At 40.6% G+C, this 20,442-nt stretch overlaps 1 protein-coding gene across 5 annotated transcripts in view; it reads left to right on the top strand.

The window, feature by feature from the left end:
- Positions 1-12,533, top strand: part of FAM171A1 (family with sequence similarity 171 member A1) — a 93,369-nt gene extending 80,836 nt beyond the window's left edge. For all 5 annotated transcript variants that reach the window (XM_048510908.1, XM_048510906.1, XM_048510905.1 and 2 more), the window contains 3 exons: positions 6,165-6,281; positions 8,402-8,516; positions 9,713-12,533. In XM_048510908.1, coding sequence (XP_048366865.1) covers positions 6,165-6,281; positions 8,402-8,516; positions 9,713-11,420 — 1,940 coding nt within the window. In that variant the 3' untranslated portion in view covers positions 11,421-12,533. The remainder of the gene's footprint in view (positions 1-6,164; positions 6,282-8,401; positions 8,517-9,712) is intronic.
- The last annotated feature ends 7,909 nt before the right edge of the window (positions 12,534-20,442 follow it).

Raw genomic sequence — 20,442 nt, 5'->3', positions numbered from 1 at the left:
TGCATTTACCTGTTGAAATCCATGAGATTTGAAAGTGCTGGACCTATGCTGGGTTTTGCCTATGGGTTAACATGTGACTGATATCAATTGTGAGCTATGACTTTTTAACAAGGTCAAACCATAACTATGATTGTATCTAACATTCATTTGTGCCTCTAAAATGACTTTAATCTCCCCTCCCTATTATTGCCTTTTTCGTCTTTCCGTTTATCTCTTTTGCTGCTTAGTTTTGCTCAAGGTTTCTGCAGCAAAAATGAATTTCTCTTTAGGCAGTGCCTTCCACCAGTAGTGTAGCACCAAGGGGTGGGGGGCAGTGCAGTGCGTGGCACACCGGGCATGCGCCAGTGCAAGAGCGTGGCAGGGGCGCAGGGTGTGCCCCAGGCGCCGTTCCCCCTTGCTCCAGCCCTGCCTTCCACTTTGAGAGCTGTGAACTTCTGTCTGAAGTCCTGGAAAATACAGTGTGACTTGCACCTGAAATTCCTTTGGGAGCAGTGCTGTCAGCAGAAGTCCTTGGTAGCTGCCCACATGCGTTTGAGGGAGCGCTGCCCACTCAGTTGTTTGCAAGACTGCGTAGGGACAGCATTTCCAGTCAGGAGGTTCCATCTTCTTAGAGCACAAGCAATATAGCTGTTTGAGGTACGCATATCATTAGCACAGCTGAAGCAGCCTGTTTACAGAACTGTAACCTCTCTAAGGAAGTCTTACTTGATTAACTTTATTTCTCAGTTAATCAGTTGATTACATTTGTATATTACTGTAAATGCATTACATCACACAGAAGCAATGTAATATTACTCTGGAGTAGTCAAATAAATCTTAATATGAACCCATTAATGTTTCCCATCTTTGGAGTATCTTGTTTTTGTACAGTTTTATATTTATAAATGGTTTTTGGTTTTAAACAAATTAATATGACTGACCACATATGACAAAAACGAACAAAACAGCCCACATCTTTTATTTGTTTCTAAATGCCATAGCAGGCATTTCTTCGAGAGGTATTTCTTCCTGAATGAGAAGGAGGAATACCTCTTCTAATATGGTGCCTGCCACCAATAGGTTGTTTGGTACCTTCAGGTACTGAAAGATTAACATCAGTTTTTAGGATTGGGAATACCTTCTTCGTAAATCAAAAGGTTTTTAATTGAAGAGCATTCCAGTGAACTAGACATAGCAAATCGAGCTGGTTGTTTTCTTCATGGCCCTTCCTATGTGCAGAACTGTGGGAAGGCTGCCTCAGTTTAAGCCAACCTGTGCAAGAAGGCAGTCTGCTTTCACTTCTGTTGATATAATGGGCAACTTTCCCATTTGTGAAAATGGTGGTGAAATGCTTCTCTGGGAAAACTGGTTCATACCATTCAGTTTGGAGACAGTTCACACAAAGGAGGGAAATGACTAGCTTGAATGTGTGAATTGTTGCCGAGTATTGTGCCCAAAAATGAAAATACGTTTGAAAACATTCAGGTGAAGCAAGTAACTGCTAGTGCTAAAGGAATGGCAATGTAAAAAGTTCCAAATGAATTTCAAATAAGAAAATAGATTTTCCTCAGAAATTTGCTGCTGGGCTTTAGAAAATGGAATTACAAATACAATTCCATAAAAGTACTGATACACTAGATCCGCATATCTGAAGAGCTCCTTCTAGACACAATAGACAGCAGAGAGAAAAAGCCTTCAGTCTACGAGGATTGATAACAACAGTATTACATTAACCCCATGTGGTGGTCTTCAGACGTTCTTTTGCTAGCGTGAGAATAGCCACTGTAACAGCAGCAACCTTGCTATAATGTAGTTTTGTGGCCTACTCCAGTAGCTCAAGCAGGCAGAATATTATTCAGATCTGACAGTCATCAGTGTATAGAATATAAGAAGTTTTATCAGTTACAAAGAAAAACTAGATCTCAGTTCACACTCTCAGTAAATATCAATAATTGTTAGATCCTACTTTTTCTAGAACCATCTATTCCTCAAAGCCTGTGTCCTATTGGCTGGCCCTGATTTGAGTTATTGAATTTAATATGCTACCCCTCCCCTTCCGGACCTGGGGTGGCTCACAATATATAAAACATTTAAAGGAGGTTTCAGTGGAATGCAGGTCCTTGTGTTTGGCACAGAGTTCTGGACTCCATTTACTCCTCTCCCTGGCGGTTGATAACGGTACATCTGGGCTCTCCATGGCAATGGTACCCAAGGTTGTCCATTTCCAAAGGCTAGCTGGGATTCTCTTGGAATTACAGCTAGTCTGCAGACAACACAGATCAGTTCACCTGGAGAAAATGGCCACCTTGGAAGGTGGACTCTACGACATTATATCCCATTAAAGTCCCTCCCCTCCCCAAACCCTGTCCTCCTCAAGTGCTAGCCTCAAAACTTCCAGGTAGTTCTCAGCAAAAAAAACCGGGCAACCCTAATGGTACCTGGTAGGCATAACTTTTCCTTCTTGGAGGTAAGAGGAAATACCCAGGCTGGAAATCATCTGTTAACCCCATCACGTCACAAAAATTATATCACTTTTTAAATATGTAATCTGATATTGATAACATGTGTTTGGAGCAGAGTCAGAAAGCATTGCCTCATCTGAGTGCTACAGAAGCCAAATGATCAGTGGTGGTGAGATTGTAAAATGCAGCTGCTGCTATTTCATGGAAAATTTGATAAAAAGCAACAAACCCATATCAGTTAAATATATTTTTGACCAGCGAGTTTTTGAAGCCAGAATGAGGATGTTAAAATGACAAAGAACTATTCTGGTTCAAACGTAATTGTCAGGTGAAGATTTATAAGGAGTTTTTAAAATAGATCTTGCCCCACTTTATTTTTTTACTTTGGATCTATTTTCTAGCATGTTCTAAAATAAACTAAGTGATAATAAGAAAATTCCATCTGAGGTTTGGCAGGAGGAGGTTCCCCACAGGAACTATATAGACTTAATTGGGATGACTGATTATGGAGTTACTGGGAACTGGAGGAAATGGCTTTCTAGCTAGTGTTGTCTCCTTCCTGATTTATGCAGTGGAGGATCTATGGAAGATAGAGATACTCTGTGATGGTATATAAAGAAAGTCTTTGTGCACTGCAGAAGAATATTTTGGAGAGGGGACTGCCAGACCTAGTTGTAGGCATTTTGGGGAGTGGAACAGAAAACTGAAATGACCTTTCCTCTTTCCCAAGGTGGTCAAAACAATTTTAGTACAATATTTTTGCCACCATGGGTCACAATTCAAAATTATAGGTTATGTTTTTTAGTTTATTAATAGCTTCTATCCAAATTACCTGCTACCATTATACCTGTGAATTGTTCTTCCATTTATCCTATACTGATTTCTGAGGCGCCTTTTTTGCCTAAGTAAGGTTAGACAGCAAGAATAGCTGTTTTCTCCGTGGCTTTAACCTTCAAATACCCAAGTATTTTGCCATTTTACTTGCATTTTGACCAGTAAGAGCTAAATAGCCTAATCCCATGTATCCTTACTCAAAAGTAAGTTCCACTGAGTTCACCTCAGTTTGTATAGGATTGAAAGTCTTGCCTAAAGTGAAAAGTCAAAATGACAAAACATGTTCTGATCCAGTCTAGCACCATTTCCCCTGCAAACTTGCACAAAGAAATGTTGACTGGAGGAAAGAAAATGGTGCCCTCTTTAGAATTTGCTGGTCAGCACAGTGTCTTTAGGATAAGACTGCTCCTGGCTTTGGTATTAGACAAGTCACAATATTTCAGCTTAATCTGCATGAGAATATTGATGGTGGAAAGTGTTGTCAAGTTTTGGAGATCCCATAGGGCCGTGGTGGCGAACCTTTGGCACTCCAGATGTTATGGACTGCAATTCCCATCAGCCCCTTCCAGCATGACCAATTGGCCATGCTGCAAGGGGCTGATGGGAATTGTAGTCCATAACATCTGGAGTGCCAAAGGTTCACCACCACTGCCATAGGGTTTTCAAGGCAAGAGACTAACAGAGGTAGTTTTCCATTGCCTGCCTCTACATAAAGACCCCGGGTTTCCTTGGTGGACTCCCATCCAAGTACTAACCCTTCTTAGCTTCCAAGATCTGAAAGATTGCGCTAGCCTGGGCCATCCAGGAATTAGGTCATGACAGATATCCATTATAAAGCATTTTGTCCTGTTTAAAGTTCTTTCTGCACCAAGACAATTTCCAGTTCAGTTACCCATTCTTCTCCGTTGTTCCTGCCACCACCACCCCACCCCACCCCCCCAAGCTGGGCTTTTGGCTGTTGTTTTATTTTTAATAGGTCAAAGGTATAGCACTCTGGTGTTAGGGCACCATAGCATATCTGTTACTGATAAGAAAGGCAAAAAGCCTTTCTCATCCACACTGTCCCAACCCACTTTGGCGGAGGGAAGTAATAGCATGCATGAAGAAAATGCCACTGCATGTGGGCAGAGTGACATGGAAGTCTGTACGTGTCCATCCACGCTGCCTCCAAACACACCTTAAGTACGATTTTCCCAGAAAGATCATAGGTTTGGGGAAACCAACAGCAGAGCTGGGAAACGCCCAGAATGGCGACAACTGCATCGAAAGCATTTGGCAGAATCCTCATAAACAATAGCAGCATTTTGAGGGTAGGATGAAGTTCTCCATGCTCACTTCTTACCTTTAACAAAGCATGACAAATCTGCAGACAGACCTCATGTGTTATCAGCAACACATTTGTCGGTGCTCAAAAATTAATCATCTCTTGCTAGTTGTCTGGGAGATTTTATCTGCATATGTTGAGGTCCAGGTAAGGGTTGGCTTTCCCCCAGGAATTCATTTTTTTTCTGCTTTTGTTAATTGTAATGTTAATTGTATCTGGAATACAATTGCACAGTGTAATACTTTAAACAGGCCCATGGAAGTTCTGTGGTGGTATAATCCCTTTTTTGTCTCCAGGATCTATCATTTTTGAGAATACCAACGTAGACCTGCTAAATCATGTGTCTAATCTAATGTGCATAATAAATGCTTAAGAGCTTTAATTCTGCAGATCTCCAGGTTCTAGATTCCTTTCTTTCTCTCTCATTGTTATTTGTGGGTGCCCACTGGTGGTGAATAACCAGCATTTAATAACCTAAAAAAAGGTTTGCAGTTCTTCCCATTTTGTGCCTCTGAAAATAACCATAACTGATTTTTATCAGAATGGTGATCTTTTAGAAGTCTTGTTGTTAAATATAGTATAACTTCTAATTCTTTTGTGTTGGTGGCATGGGGCATGCAAATTCCCCAGTAGAAACATAAGCTTGGGACTCTGGAAAGCTGAGAAACATTTAGCTTGCATTCAGCTGCCACACCAAGTCCTCTCCACTTAGAAACATTAACAATTTGCAGATGCCCTTTAAAAAAAAACATTTTTACTGGCATTCTTGTAAATGACAGGGTCTTGCAAACCTCTTCTAGCAGAGTGTTTCAGAAAGTGGGAGTGACAGAAAAAAAATCTCAGTTTTTCACAGATGCCAAACATTCCTTCTTAGTGGACAGGACAGATAATAGCCTTGATTGGGATGATCTCAGTTGGTATACAGGTTCATACGAGAAGAGGCATTTGCTACTGAAGTATGTACTTTGGTGAATCCAACCATCCTCCAAGTATCCTTTATCCAATCTAAGGAGACCTCCTCCAACTTAAGTAGTGCTTCCTCCAATGGAAGAGCAACTTAAGATGGAGGAATACCCCGCTTTTCTCTGCCTTTAAGAAGTCTCAAAGCAGCTTACAATTACCTTCCCTTCCCCTCCCCACAAAACATAACATTTGAGGTCAGTGGGGCTGAGACAGTTCTGAAAGAACTGTGAATCAAACCCAGTTCTCCAGATTAGAATCTGCTACTATTGATCACTACACCATGAAGGCTTCAAACCTGAGCCAAAATAAAAGGTGACGTATACATATTTTAATAAAGAAATAAACTTTGCTCAGTGACGTAGTCGGATAGGAGAAGGATTTACCCCACTGGGTCACACATTTAGGAATTGAATATAATAGTATCGTAAACATCAGATGGATTTTTCTACAAAAAGGAAATCCCAAATGGCAGCCGGGCAACTCATTTTAATAGCCATTATTTTAAGTCCACAAATTTTTAAAGCAAGAACATCTGAAATAGTGTCAGCTTCTCTTCTTACTGGGTCTGTTGATTGTACTGCTAATACATTCTGTTTTTACAGGGACATGGTTGAAGAGCACTTTAGGTGCCATACAACAAGAAGGAAATGAGATGACCTGGACATACATTGCTCCTCAGCTGGGATACTGGGTTGCAGCTATGTCACCCACCAATCCAGGTAAACTTTATTCCAGAAAAAATCTGCAAAGTTAAAAATTAAAACATTTGTGCATTTTTAGATGGCTCATCATGTTGCATCAATGAATTCTGAAAACAAAGTTTAAATCTGGTTAGCATCTTTAATGCGGTTTAAGCAGACCATGTTTTTCTAAAATATACATTCTTGATAAGAACTTTCTGTTTCTTATGCAATTTAACATGGACACCTTTGAACGAATTGCACTGCAGATAAGGTGTGCATTTTTTAAAAAGACAAAAAAACCAGTACCTGCTTGAGAAATGTATGAATTACAGGATACACTGCTGACAACGTCACATTGCGGCATTCTTTAGGGAAATGAATTTATATGAATTCTAACCCTTCTATCTCTAAAAATACAAGGTTATTTTTTCCTGTTCATCAAGGATTCAGTATTAGCACAACACAAGGGGTTGGATCTAGCTAGTGAAAAAGGGTTCTCTTTGGCCACTGAAAAGGCTGTGCTGGCAGTTATGGAATAGAATAGAATAGAATCTTTATTGGCCAAGTGTGATTGGACACACAAGGAATTTGTCTCCGGTGCATATGCTCTCAGTGTACATAAAAGAAAAATACATTTGTCAAGAATCATAAGGTACAGCACTTAATGATTGTCATATAGGTCTAGTAAGCAATCAGGAAACAATCAGTAGTAATGAAAACATAAAATGTAAAATCATAAAATAAAAATAAGAATAAAAATAAATGATGTAAAATAAAATGCCAAGCACAGGCTATAGTCCATACAGTCATAAGTGGGGAGGAGAGATGGGTAATAGGAATGATGGAAAAAAGATACGTTGCAGTAATTATATAATAAGTATATAATAAAATAGATTTAACATTATCGAGGGAATTATTTGTTTAATCAGAGTGATGGCATTCGGGAAAAAACTGTTCTTATGTCTCTGCCTGAAGGTTGTTGTCTTGGTGTGCAAGTGCTCTTGTAGCGACGTTTAGGAGGGTAAGGCAAGAGTTGCAAAACAGTTTATAAGCTCCAGGATGCGAGGGGTCAGTAAATATTTTTCACAGCCCTTTTTTTTTGACCCGTGCAGGTATGTTACAGGTCCTCAATGGAAGGCAGGTTAGCAGCAATTGTTTCTTTTTTTCCTGCAGTTCTGATTATTCTCCTGAAGTCTGTCAAAGTCGATCTTGTTGGGTTGGGTGCAGAACCAAACCACACAGTTATAGAGGTGCAGATGACAGACTCAAATGATTCCCTACAGCTGTAGAACTGTATCAAGCAGCTCCTTGGGCAGTTTGAGCTTCCTGGGAGTTGGCGCAGGAAAGAACATTCTTTGTTGTGCTTTTTTTGATGACATTATTTTTGGAGTATTAGGGTATGACCATTTTAGGTCAATGAGATATATGATGGAGCCTAGAAATTTAAAGGTCTCTACTGTTGATACTGTGTTGTCTAGTATTGTGAGAGGAGGTAGGATGGGAGGGTTTCTCCTGAAATCTACCACCATTTCTACGGTTTTAAGTGTGTTCAGTTCTCTAGATTCCGATTCCAGTGTGGCACCAATGCGAGAGGCTAGTTGTTCAACCTCTTGGAACTTGTATGCTCAAAAGTCACATGGGGACAAGAGCTGCAATAGGGAGCAGAATTAGCCAAAATTAACTGAAAAAGTTGGCTGGATGCAACCTCATGTTAAGATGCATAAGTCAAACACCTCCAAAGGTTTTTTTTTTTTTTCAGAAGTAGACTACCGGTAATACTACATATTGCCAGTGTAAGCAAACATTAATTTTGAAGCTCTCAAAGGCTTAGTATGGTGACTTAGCCACAACTTGAAGATCAGTTAGCAATAAAATCTCAGGATTGTGACTCCAATCAAAGTCCCTGACCCACTAGGCTGAACAGGACCTACCAACCGTGTATTGTGGCCAGCCCCTTTCTTGACAGTGCTCGCTTTTATAGTCCCAAGCAGGCAAGAAAAATGGCACTTTTATTGAGCCCTTGGTAAGCCATAATTCATGAATGCATAGCTGGATTCTGCCTGGAATCTACTAACCTGAACCCATTCAAAGTATACAAAAAAACAGAATGTGCTGAATGGATTTGCTTTAGCATTTTACATTTTTTCCTCTTCTAGGTCCCAGTGTATCCCCGGACATAAGCACTTACCACACAGTGATTCTATTGGCGATTCTAGGAGGGATGACACTTATACTTCTTGTTTTACTGTGCCTCCTTTTGTACTATTGCAGGTAAAATGTCTCATTTTGACCTTTAATTGTGTAATTACAATGTAGATGAATAAGCTCACTAAAACTCTAGCTCTTAATAAAGGTAATAGTTTAAAAGAACAATATTCAAAGATAGAAAGGTGGCAGTCAGATTAAAAATGCAATAAATAAATAGTTACTAAAATTATAAAACTAGAAAACAAAAAGTGAATCAAGGATGCATTCTCATTAGTATTGCACATATTTTGGCACTACAGCCTAGTAGAAAATGTATTTTTAAAGTTGAAGCTTCCATTGCAAATGAAGAAGCAAAATCTTTCATTTAAATCAAAAATTAGTAAAAGTTTTTTTCATTGCAGCATCCATTCAATTTACAGGTCCCTTTGCCATAACATGAAGGATAAATTATGATTATTTTTTAAAGAGAAGGGCCTTTTCCACATACACAGCTTATCCTTGCTTTGGAAACACTGTGTTTACTTCAACGCTGCATGCCCTAACATTGCATTCTGTAGTTCTATATGAAATTGACAAAGCTGATCTAGTGATTCAGCTTCCTTGTAACTCTGCCTGAATGTTAACATCTCAGATTCTGGGTGAAACTGACAAACCTGATCCAATCAACCCTGTTTCATTGTATCTCTGCCTCAACATTACGTTGCTAGTCCGATATGACAAAAAGAAAAAAAATCCATTTAAAAATGTAGGAGGAGGGGCAGGACAAAATGGCTGAAGGAGAGGTTGGGCAACTACACAGGGCATGGATTTGGGCCAGGTGTTTGGCAAGGTGTAGAAATAATTATCTTTCCAAAATAATAGCATGCTTAATGGAAGCTGGCTCAGAAATGGGTAGGAAAAAATTGCAGTTAAAGTGGTGGAGAAAATTATTCTGGAACCAAACAGAGGAAAAAACATCAAAGAAAAAGTTAACATTTGGTGATTAGATATGTTGTAAATGGCTTGTGCGGAAAAGGCCTAGCATTTGTTTCCATTCTTTTCAATTATTTCCTTCTGTGTAAAATAAGTATATACCTTCATTCTTAATGTTTTGATGTATTTGGTTAGCAAGGCAGCATAGAAATGTTTTAAATACATAATAAATCCAGTAGAACAATTCTGCATTGCAGTAGATAAAACCATCCCACAAAATGTTCTTATTTTACCTACTATACTTTAGTGTTTATCCAGCACCTGACATATTAATTGTTTTTTTATAGGAGAAAGTGCTTAAAACCACGTCAACACCATAAGAAGCTGCACCTTTCCTCAACACTTGGTTCTAAGAAGGATCAGTCAACCTCTATGTCCCATCTTAACTTGGTATTTTCACGACGTGAATCAGAATTTCCTGGTGGTCTGTCTGCTGCTAGCCATGGACACTCAGAATCCTCAGGCCACAAGGAACTGATCAGGGCTGTCCGAATGGAGAAAATGTGTACCGGTGGAGATGCAGACCTGCATACTCCCATGCTCAAACACACATATAGTACCTCACAGGAATTTAGTTCCCGAGAAGATTTGCTTTCCCACAAGGAGAAGGACCAGAGTAGGATGTCTCTTGAGAACATTACTTCTAGTGACACGCTGAAAAAAGACTATCTTAAGCCAGTGGATACTTTTGGTGGCAACCCTAGGAAATCTATGGAAACATTAGAAGGGTATGACACCACTAACAAGGAAGATCACAGGAGGAGTTATAATGCAATGTTGTCTCGGCCTCTATTTGAAAAGCAAGAGCAAGCATCCATGAACCATATTTCTACAGGAAGCAAATATAACATTCAGGAACAACTGTACCCTATCTCTTCAGCACCTGAAACAGAACTACTCGATTGCAGACCCAGTGAATGTATGATGTCTCGCTCCGTTGATCATCTTGAAAGGCCCACTTCTTTCCCTCGGCCAGGCCAGCTGGTCTGCTGTAATTCTGTTGATCAGGTTAATGACAGTGTTTACAGGAAGGTGTTGCCTACGTTAGTCATCCCAGGTCATTATATGAAACTTCCTGGGGAACATCCTTACATTAGCCAACCTTTGGTTGTCCCTGCTGATCAACAAATGGATATTGAGAGACTCCAAGCAGAAATGTCAAGCCCACATTCCCAGCTTTTTTCACATTCCCAGCAACAGATGCAACCTCAACAGCTGGCTGCCCAAGCAATATCTCAGCAACATTTGCAAGAAGCTGGTACAAGTGAATGGAGCTCCCAAAATGTATCTATGTCTGAATCAGTATCCATTCCTGCATCACTCAATGATGCCTCTTTGGCCCAAATGAATAGTGAAGTGCAGCTTCTTACGGAGAAAGCTCTAATGGAACTAGGAGGAGGTAAGCCTTTGCCTCATCCTCGCGCGTGGTTTGTTTCTCTAGACGGGCGTTCAAATGCTCACGTTAGACATTCGTACATTGATCTACAACGAGCTGGAAGAAATGGAAGTAACGATGCTAGTTTGGATTCTGGTGTTGACATGAATGAGCCAAAATTTTCACGAAAGGGAAGGGGAGATCCTTTATCACTACAGCAGTTTCATCAACAAGTGCAAGAACATTCGCAGAAAGAGCAGAAAGTTCCAGAAAGTTCTTATACACAACTTGTATATTTGGATGATATGGACCAAAGTGGCAGTGAATGTGGAACTGCAGTGTGCAGCCCAGAAGACAGTACTCTACGATGTCTGTTGGATGGAGGCAGCAGAAGAACAGGTGGCCAGCTACCCAGCCTGCAGGAAGAAACCATAAAAAGAACTGTAGAAACCTCACCAGAGCCTTTAACCAGTCCGGAACATGGAGTAACTATCCACAATGAAGTTGGTGATGATGACGACGACGACGATGACGATGATGACGACGACCAAGGAGAAGATAAAAAAAGTCCCTGGCAAAAGCGAGAGGAAAGACCGCTCATGTCTTTCAATCTAAAGTGAACTACCATAACTCCAGTTTTCCCCCTCTGGAATATAAAATTGCCAAATATTTGGGGAGGGGGAGGTCTCAGTTTGACTGGAGAAGCAAGACAGTGGGGAAATGAGTCCCTCTGGTGGACTGCAGAGAAAGTACACTCAAAGAATGACTGCAGATGGTTGCCAATAACTCTTTGAAAGCTATTCAAGGACCACATTCGAGGAGAGTTTATAAGAGTGTGGCTGTTACTTCGTTTACTTGACTTCGGCCATCAAGGACATTTGGACATATTTGCAAGTTGTATGGCGGATTATGACCTCAGATTTCCCTAGAAAGGGATCTATGTGAAATTTTATTACATTTTCTTAATACAACTTTATCACGATGATGCTACTGAAAGGGTATCTTAAATTAGAGTTTGACACTTGATTCTACAGATATGCATTATCTCAAAGGAAGGCTATGCATTGGTACTTTTTAGTAACCTTTTTGCTTAAACTATGTTTTTCTTACTTATTTACAAGGTAGTTGTAAACATTTTACATCTTTACTAGAGTCTGCTCAGTGATTCAGTTGTATTTCCAAAAAGCCTGAGTAGTAATTCTTGATACTGAAGAGCCTTTTTATGAAACCAAACTGAATTTTAGGTCAGCTGCAATTCCTCCAGTTCTGGTTCCCGTTCACTCCAAGTGCCTTTTTTACAGGAAAAATTAATAGCCCCTTCTTCTGCTAATGCCTTGAATAGTCAAATTTTTAAAAAATTTCTGAAGCTGTATCTTTTCTTTAAACTGCATGTCATCAAGTGTCTGTGCGGAACGACTCATAACTTCACTACAATGTATTCTCTAGTTATGGTGTGTACTGTGGTTTCTGTTTAGCAACATAGGCTAGAGGACACCTTTAAAAAACCCAAAGTAGCCAAGAAGATCATTTCACGGACTGTACATATTGTGTATATAAGTTCAAGTAACATGGACTATGGACCAAGCAAGTGGACTTATAATGTGTTTTAGAAACGTCGGGCAAAGTTATTATGTACTATCCAAAAGTGCCAGATATACTTCTGTGCTTTCTTCTATATAGAGTGCTTGGTTATCCAAAAATTATAATTGAAGAATAAACTTTTTAAAAATTGAGGATTTTAAAAATTTCTCTGTGATGTCCCAGCTCCCTTATTTAGTTGGCAAAGTAATGTATGCTGTACAAAGCCAGCATTCAGATCAATTCAACTATAACTTTACTTTCAGAGGTTGATAAGTGATATGTGTCCCGTGGTTTAAAGTGAAACAAGACTGAAAGCTTTTATTGTGGTTCCTATATTTAATATCCAAAAGGTTCTCAAATTTGCCAAAGATTAGATTTATAATTAATTATAATCTTTGGTCCATCACCCACCTTAAGGAAGAGGCTGGGTTGGAGGAGGGGAAGTTGGCTTGCTGGGTTTGGCTCTTCCGAGGGGAAGCAAAAGGAAGAGAGATGTATTGTAATTACATGCATCCATGGAGGACTTTAACACTCACAGTAACACCCTAGCAACAACTGCTTTATAGAAATGGATTTCCCATTGGTCTCTGCACAACCAATCAGCGCAGGCTGCTAGGATCAGAAAGGCAATGTGTTTATTGAATGAGTAAGCTAATACTCAAAACATGCACACAAATTGGAATAGTCAAAAAGGAGTTTTCTCTGTTGGGTCTGATAATATGTAAGGTGCTAGGTTCATGTTGATTTCAGAAGGCAATACCTGTTGCTGAGAATAAACATCTATGGAGCAGCACCAAAGACCTCAGGGTTTGAACTATTATTGCAGCTGCAAAAATGAAAGAATAATTGGGCACTTGGTCATTTTGTATTTCTGACACACATTAATGAAAGACCAGTGTATGAAAACAGGAGGTCATCAAATGTACCAATGTGACTGATCTGTAGGTAAAAAAAATGTATTAATCCAGTGCCTCTGTTTTTGCTCTTATAATAGGAAACAAACTGAGATGTTCATATTTGCAAGTCATTACCACAGGTTAAAAAAAAAGAACATTGTATTGATCGGTTAACTGAAAATGTTCTTATTTTCTTTTATAGTTTCATCCTAGGAACAGATTTATTTAGCTTGTCTTGAAATAGATTGAGCAGCATCGTTTCTTTGCTAGCTTTGCATGGAGGATGGAATTGGCCATTGTAATGCACTGGACCATGTTTACATGAAGACATGTGTCACAGGAAGAGGGGTGCTGGATGAGCTTTTGATGTGAATGGTACATTTCTTCCAAGTATCCCTCCTTTCCCTTTCAGTTCGACAGTTCGACAGAAAGCCAGAGCCTTACCTGGCTACCACCAGTCTGTATCAAGGACTTTACTGGGAAGGTCCAGACCACCCTATCTATCACTTGGGCAACCTCCTCTTTGGCTGGGGCATGCCCTGCTGAATGACCAGATATAAGGCATGAAGCATCTAGGCAGAGTGGACAAAAAGGGCAAATTCAACAGTGTAACAATAGAAAGTATAATAAAACAGTTGTTAGTAAAACAGAATTTGGTGAAGTTTAGTTCAGGGGGGCCAAAGTTATGGACCCTCAAAGAGGTAGCCCCCATCTTCTGTTAGCTCCCATTGGAAACAATGGGGGCACCCCCTTTGGGGGTCCATAATGTTGGCTCCCCTGAACTAAACTTCACCAAACTTGGGTGGTATCATCAGGACAGTCTCCAGATGATAGCCTGTAAGTTTGGTGCCGCTGGCTTTAAAAATACGCCCCTTGCAAGCCAAAACGTCAAAAAACACCCAAAAAATAAAAAAAAACAGACCTGAATATGGGTGCTGTGTGGTTTCCGGGCTGTATGGCCGTGTTCTTAACATTCTCTCCCCGCAGCGTTTATAAGCTTTCTCACGTCTGTGGCACCAACATGGCATCTTCAGAGGATCTGATGTTGGGAAAGCAAGTGGAGTATATATCTGTTGGAGTGTCCAGGGTGGGTGGGGAAACCTTGTCTGTGAGTAACAAAGGCGGCAACCAGGTCAATAGTTAAGGGCATCTGAATAGAAGTATGAGTAACAATGAAGACTATAGCCTGGGAGTAACCCTGTAGATAGCAAGGTCACTGGTGGGAGCATCTGAATAGAAGTATCCTGGCCTTTGTTTCTTTTGTCTATGGTCATCCTGTGTTTTTGTGGAGCTGGTTTGACACAGTCTTGACCCTAGTATTTTTCAACACTGGCAGCCAAGTTCTGTTTCATTTTCATGGCTGCCAGTGTTGAATCAGAATAAATAAAAATAGCTCAAAATAGCCCCACGGGGAAAATCATCTTGGGATTGGACCGGGACCATCAAATACTAGTACCTTTTGATCCCAGTCTGTCACTCCCCACTGCAGCCGAGGTCTGGGGTTGAAACTGGGATCAGAGCCCGCGATAATCTCAGTGCCTCCTCTGTTCCCGATTGGCTGTTGCTTTAGAGTGAGAATGTGAACAAGTGTTTCTTTTTTTTAATGTAACAGCTACATAGCTATGTCGTCACAAAGCAAGAACACCACACAAACATGTGCCTATTAGTTGTATGGCTGTGGCTTCATATGCAAGAAGATTTTTTTTTAAAAAAAGGCGCATTCCTGCCCGCCCCGAGTCTCCTGTTCTGTGCATGCCCAAGAGACTTAGCTGTGATTGGCTGCCAGAACGAACAGAGGCTCAGGACGGGGAAAATGATTCCCCACGATACCGGGCTCATCCTGTGTTCACCAGAAAACGTCAGAAAAGATGTATCTTTCTGGCAGTTTTTGAAAAACCCTGGATGAGGTAGGTATTTCATGGCTGACCCGGGACTGAGCCGAATTCGATCCAGGAGCCGTGGGGAGTTCTCCTGTTTTCCCAGGACACCTACCAGGGCTATCACATGTTGTTTCCCCCATGAGGAATCGACCATGGTGTAGCTTTGCCTGCCTCCAAGTGGGACTTTGCAATCTGTTGGAATTACAACTGATTTCCATATGACATAGATCAGCTCCTCTAAAGAAAATGGCTGATTTAGAGACTATACTCCACTGAAATCCATCGCCTCATGCAATCTCACTCTCTGTCCCCAAATCTCCAGGAATTTCCTTAATCAGAGTTGTCTTATAGGGCCAATCCCTTCCTCTGCCCACCTTTCTCATACTGATTTTTTTTTTAAGATCTAGGTATTACTGCGACTTACACTGTGGTATGAGAGATTCACACTGTACTGCCACTTCCCACATAGCTTCTCCCTATACTATTGATAATACATGACTACTTCCCTCTTTTCGTACGTCATGGTGTAGATGACCTTTGAGCCAATTGTTCTCTTTTAGCTTAACATATCAAAAAGGGCTGTTGTGAATGTACAATTAGGGTTACCAGCCTCCCGGTGAGGCCTGGAATTCTCCCAAAATTACAACTGATCCTCAGTTCTGAAGAAGATGGCAGCTTTGGGGGGTAGACTGTATAATATACCAAAGAGTCTAGGAGAAATTAAAGTCCCTTCCCAGGCACCACACCTAAATCTCCAGGAATTTCCTCAGCCAGAGTTACACATCTGAGTATTGGATCATCCACTTGGCATCCAATGCTTAGGGTTGATAGGTCCCACCTGACAACTGGTGGGAGGTTTAGATAGGTAGAAGAGGAAAAAGGGTTTGGATTTATACCCCACCTTTCTCCGCTGTAAGGAGACTCAAAGCGGCCTACAAACTCACTTCCTCTCCCCACAGAGGTTTTTAGGAGAGTGCTAGAGCATTCCCTCTGTGCAATGCCAGGGCTTCCATTCCCCTCCACCTGCCGGACATGTTTCTGCCCACTGATCAGCTGAGTTTCAGCAGGCAGTAGAATGAAATGGTGGATAATTGCCCACCATTATCATGCAGTTGGGAACCCTGAATGTTTAGGAAAGCGCACTACAAGGTACAGATTGCCCAAAGCATAATGTGAGGCCTTGGAACTGTTAAGTGGTTGCTGTAGCAACCCAGAATTTATCTTGCTTGCTCGCTCATTTGTTTGCTTACCTTCTTCATTTGTATTTCATTTTTCCCACAGTGGTGTTAAGCGATCAAAACAATGGCTTAGTGAGAGAGAGTAAGCATACATCCATTGCTGCCCATAGAGACTTCTTGGCAGCGGGGAGACTTTTGCACTTTGTGAACGTCTTCACATTGTTGGTAAGCCTCTATGGGAGTGGCAGAGTAGTGCTGATGCAGCACTGCAGCCCACTCAGCCCCCAGCCCCATTTGGGTAGGGTGGCCCAACACTTGCGACAGTCCCCAACACCTTCCAATATCACCAAGCCTGGGAAATCACTCACTGACCCAGCTTGTCAGATTTCCCCTGCCTTTTTCCTTTCAGGGACTGAGCAGCTTCTACTATGGCAGCATTCGGTGACAAGAAGCACTTTCCCTTAGCCCAGTTATGCTTCTCAGAAAGTGAAGGAAGCCTGTTATTTTTAAAACTTACCTTGGCAAAAACCCTTATAAGGCACTAATAATAATAATAATACTGAGGCAGATGTAAATTTAAACAGAATAAAGATTTATTTAACAAATAGGAGATTGTAATGGGAGGTAGATGGCAGCATAAATATATATTTACAAAAGAGCCTTGGCAGATAAGCAATTTTTGTTTCTCGGGCAAAGGCTTGACAAGATTGTTCAGATTCAGTTAGCTTAGATGTTCTTCAGATATTACAGTTATTTAGATGGTACAGTTCTTTACATTCCAGGTGCTCCAGCTAATGGATTTCCCTCACACTCTGGGTCTAACTCAGGCTGACACTTAACACCATGTCTTCATAAGCCTCACACAGTTATATGTAAACAAATAAACATAAAACACTTCTCAGAGGAACACAAAACCTTATACAGCAGATGATCTGGTATTTAGAATTCTTCTTCCCTCTCCTGAAAGATATATCTCTCACATAGGTTTTATACATATAGTTATTCAGTCTGAGCTCCTCAATAACCTAATCACCATATCTCCAAGCATTCATAGTTGAGGAATATTGTGAGCTCAGGAATGTTACCGAAACTCGCTTTTCACAACTGCATTGCCTACAAGGATGAAGGGTTGACACCTGCCATCTTGTGGTAAAAGAAAGAAGCTGCTGAGAATACTGCAGTTGCATTACTTGAGTATATTTTCTAGAGGCAAGATAGAAATTTATCCTAAAAGGAATGCTTTCAGATGATTCAGCTTGTCTGACTTCAGATTGCAGATGAGGAAAAACTATTCTACCTGCACCATCTCCAACTTTCCATCAATTTTTCATAGGAAGTTTTAATTACAGTGTCATGGTAAACTGACATTCATCTCCATTCTTCCTCACACAAGTCTCTCTTCATTGAAAAACATGGCTTTCCACTTTTTAACATTACTATTACCAATTTGTCATTCTTAAAAGTGTGAACCTTCCAGTGAAGTGAATGGTGGGGAGACATAGAAGCTTTTTGCAGGCTACATCAAGTTTTGATTTGGCATGTTAAGGAAGCAGGTGGTCAGACTACCCCCTGCTAAACAGTACTGCTCAGTGAGGACTGGTTGTAGTTACAGTTGCTTGTTCATAAAATGGATAGCTGGAATTATCCCCTTTCTGCCTATTTTTCCCTCTTGTCTTAGCTCTGAAACCTTCATTTGTACATCCAAGTCATTTGATTTTATTCCATCCTACAATACCAGGGTCCATACTGGAGGAAACTTCACCAGATAAGCTGTCTTTACTTAGTTTCTATTTGTGAAGCTGAATGTATTTTTTACTTTACTTGCTATTTCCCCACTATATAGTATCTATTCTGTTAGGGGCCAGTTCTGACTGAACCATTTATGTTACATGGGAATTTTTTTTCGATTGAATGCTGCTTCTTTAGGGGAGAGCAAAAAAAAAAAATCTTACCCCAGTTTCTGGCTGAAAGTGGGGTAAAAATTTTATGAGTTGAGATTTGTATCATGAGCTTTCCTCCACACCATAATTCATTCACATCTCTATTCATAACGAAATACAGGTCTTCTAAAAGGGTGGTACTACAGAGAAATGTTACTTATGGTTATAATCAAAGGAGAAATATACCATGTCAGATTTCTGGACCATGTTTAGAAGGCAGAATCAACATCTAGAAATGCGCTCCACACTGTTGTTTTTTTGTTTTTGCCAGAAATGATAGATACTCCATCACACCTTCTGCAGAAACTGAGAAATAAAACAAATCAGAAATACTGGCAGGGAAGTGTGAATGTATCACGTATATGGTCAGATAATGAAGGTTGCTTCATAGTCTATAATGCTATTATGTTTTGAATGCACCCAAAAACCACATCAGATTCCACTGTTTTAATAATGTAACCATTGTTAGCAGCATTTTCTCCAAAAGCATCTCTTGGTCCAGACTTCCTTCTGGATTCCTAGGTTCAGTTGATACACCAACAGCATTCTTTCCTGGAAGAGGATTTAACCTTTGCAGTGCATGCCCTGGCTTTCTGCTTAATCTCCTGTGCTTCACTTCATTTGAGGGTATTGTTGAAAATGATTCAGAAACTTCAAGCATGGAACACAGCATTCAAGCTGGTTACAGAGAATAAGTAACGAATGAGCTATTTTAGCTGTCAGCTAATTTCCAAGCCAAATTCAAGGCATTTACTTTTAGAGCCCTGTGTGTTGGATACAGGCGGCTTCTCACACAGACACTGAAATTTAGACATGACAATGTATTACAAGTCCTTATTTCTGGAAAAGAAATAGTAGTGATTGCTGAAACAGCTTTCCCCCGCTATTACAGCTTCAGGACTGCAGAGTCTCAAGAAATCTACCAAATCCTGAGCATGGTTTATGTAGGTTGGCTTTGAATATTTTGTTTTACTCCATTTAGTGGAATACACAATTGGACTGGATATCACAGCTAGTCACAGCTGTTAAGAAATATTTTTATTCTTTATTCATTAGGTGACTAAAGGGAACCCCCATATTTGCTGGCAGGAAAACTCTGGAAAACAATTGTAGAGTGCAACGTCAGGGGAAGGCCTTAGCTTTTATACCATTTGGTGACCACAATGTGAAACAGGATGATATTACTGAACAAATTACTGATCTAGCAGGGATCTTTTTATGTTTATGATTGTTAGAGTACAAATTCTATTATTAGTCACACCACTAGATTCAACATGTTCTAAATAAATAATTTTTAGGTAAGATCCCTTTTTGTGTTTTCAGTTCATAAATGACATTCAAAATCTTGTGTGGGGTGCAGAAAAACTGATGGGAGAAATACTGGATGGATGACCAGAGTGTAGTCCATCCAACAGAGTATCATTTAGACTCTATGAGCACTTGTGTGTGTGTGGGGGGGGGGGGTGTCTGTATTTGCTTTACAGGGCCATTTTGGAAAGTGTCCAATATGCTTCCATCTGGCCTGCATGAGAGAGGGTGTCCTGGGTGATTTGCATACTTCCATAGACATATAACATCTACTTGAGTATGTAGCTAGAAGAAAAATATTTTGGCCTTACTTAGCATTAACCACCTGCATTACTAAGGGTTAAGTCCAGAGGCATACGGCCTATAGGGACATGGGGACACCCAAGTCCTCGGGCACACACCACTGAGCCCCGCAACCCAACTTCCCTGCAGGCCGGCTTTTCCCCTCCTCAGGCTTTGCAAGGAGGGCAGGGATCGGGGCAGATCCACACCCCCAAGCCCTGCCCCCAAGCACAGGGGGCGCCCAGAGGAGGTGTTGTCCCCGGCTGCCATTCCCCCCCCCATTACGCCTCTGTTTAAGTCTCCATGTAATGAAAAATTCACATGAGCAGGTTGTCTTGAGATAATTCCAGTTAATCTATTCTAGCTCTTTCCTTGAAAGAACCAGAATGTCACACACACACACACACACACACACTGCCTACACTGTACAAAACAATGTTTCACTATGCGACTGCCTGCACAGCCAATACATTCGAATGATGCGTGAAAGACTCAACCTATCTATAACTATTCAACTACTGCTCATGCTTTCTGATGCAAGGAATTAGGAACAACCATAATTCTTACTTTCATTGTC

This window comes from Sphaerodactylus townsendi, linkage group LG11, assembly GCF_021028975.2.
Source record: "Sphaerodactylus townsendi isolate TG3544 linkage group LG11, MPM_Stown_v2.3, whole genome shotgun sequence".
NCBI lineage: Eukaryota > Metazoa > Chordata > Lepidosauria > Squamata > Sphaerodactylidae > Sphaerodactylus > Sphaerodactylus townsendi.
Note: the sequence above shows the minus strand (reverse complement) of the source record. Positions and strands in the feature narration are given on the sequence as shown.